Raw genomic sequence first — 1,786 nt, 5'->3', positions numbered from 1 at the left:
CCACTGACCGCCATCACCCGGTAGTCCCCACCACTGGCCACCACCACCCAACAGTCCCCACCACTGACCATCACCACCCAACAGCCCCAACACCCGACAGTCCCCACCACTGACCATCACCACCCAACAGTCCCCAACACCCGACAGTCCCCGCCACTGACCACCACCACCCAACAGTCCCCAACACCCAACAGTCCCCAACACCCAACAGTCCCCACCACCTGACAGTCCCCACCACTGACCACCACCACCCAACAGTCCCCACCACTGACCACCACCACCCAACAGTCCCCACCACTGCCCGCCACCACCCAGCACCGACCACAATAGACGTGTTGGCCGCGGCGGTCGAAGGAAGCGACGAGGGTGACGTCGGCAGGGTCGTCTAGGGGGAGGAGGCGGTGGGTGCCGTCGCTGTTGAGCAGCACCACTGGGTGTCGCATGGGGCACACGATGAACAGCTTGTCATTGCGGGGGTGAAACTGCACCTGGGGGTGGGAAGGGGTTAGATTGGGGGCTACTGAACTTAGGGACTAGTGGAGGGCTCAAGAGGGGGGATGGAACAGCACTTGGGGGACGAGTGGGGGGGTTATTAAATCAGGGGGCAGAGGGGCTCAAGAGGAAGACTAAGCATGTTGCTATATAAGGCAGGCACATTATATACCGTAAGCATGTTGCTATATAAGGCAGATACATTATATAAGCATGTTGCTATATAAGGCAGGTACATTATACAAGCATGTTGCTATACAAGGCCAGTATATCCATTATATAAGCTAAGCATGTCGCTATACAAGGTCAGTATACATTATATAAGCAATTAGCTCTCATGTAAATGGCTTATTACCTTCATGATGGGTGAGGGGAACCTATACTTGACGTCGCAGTCACCCGACAGCACGTCCCAAATGCACACGTTGTTGTCGGTGGACACGGACAGCAGCTTGTGGCCTTTGCGGGACCAGCTGTGTGATATACAGGACAGGTCATACCTCCGTGGCGCTGTAGACGCGGATGACGCGGTCGCCGCAGTTCACCAGCAGGTGCTCCGTGCGCCGCGCGAACTCGATGCTCTTCACTGCTGCAGAGGACGTGGCCTGACCCATCCTGAAGGTGGCCTTCAGCTCCAGGTCCGGGATGGATAGAACTAGCACCTTGCCTTTGCTATTACCTGCAAACAAAGATCTGTTAGAACTGTTTAACCATAACACCAGCACCTTGTCTTTACTGTTACCTGCGAACCAGAGATCTGTTCACCGTCCCTCTAGACAAAAACCACGGCAGTGGTCAAAAGGGTGCCTACAGTCCCTGCACCGAGCATCACCACCCCAAATCCCCACCACCATTTCAATAGACGGCTTGGCCGCGGCGGTCTACGACCCACACTCCCACCCCATTTACCACCACCCAATAGCCTCCACTCTCCACTACCACTTCACCCAACAGACCCCACCACGAATCAGCAGTCCCCACCACTGACCACCATCACCCGGTAGTCCCCACCACTGACCACCACCACCTGGCAGTCCTCACCACTGACCACCAACACCCGACAGTCCCCACCACTGCACCATCACCCAACAGTCCCCACCACTGACCACCACCACCCAACAGTCCCCACCACTGACCACCACCACCCGACAGTCCCCACCACTGACCACCACCACCCAACAGTCCCCACCACTGACCACCCTCACCCAACAGTCCCAACCACTGACCACACCACCCAACAGTCCTCACCACTGACCACAACACCAACCAGTCCCCACCACTGACCACAACACCC

At 57.0% G+C, this 1,786-nt stretch overlaps 1 protein-coding gene across 1 annotated transcript in view; it reads right to left on the bottom strand.

Moving 5' to 3' along the window:
- The window catches only part of LOC108681324 (retinoblastoma-binding protein 5), a 13,726-nt gene that overhangs the window by 5,320 nt on the left and 6,620 nt on the right, over window positions 1–1,786 (bottom strand). The window contains exons 3-4 of the mRNA XM_018170345.2: window positions 848–965; window positions 266–488 (exon numbers count right to left, since the gene is read on the bottom strand). Of these exons, the coding sequence (XP_018025834.2) occupies window positions 266–488; window positions 848–965 (341 nt within the window). The remainder of the gene's footprint in view (window positions 1–265; window positions 489–847; window positions 966–1,786) is intronic.

Source organism: Hyalella azteca, unplaced genomic scaffold, assembly GCF_000764305.2.
Source record: "Hyalella azteca isolate HAZT.00-mixed unplaced genomic scaffold, Hazt_2.0.2 contig12633, whole genome shotgun sequence".
Classification (NCBI taxonomy): domain Eukaryota; kingdom Metazoa; phylum Arthropoda; class Malacostraca; order Amphipoda; family Hyalellidae; genus Hyalella; species Hyalella azteca.
Note: the sequence above shows the minus strand (reverse complement) of the source record. Positions and strands in the feature narration are given on the sequence as shown.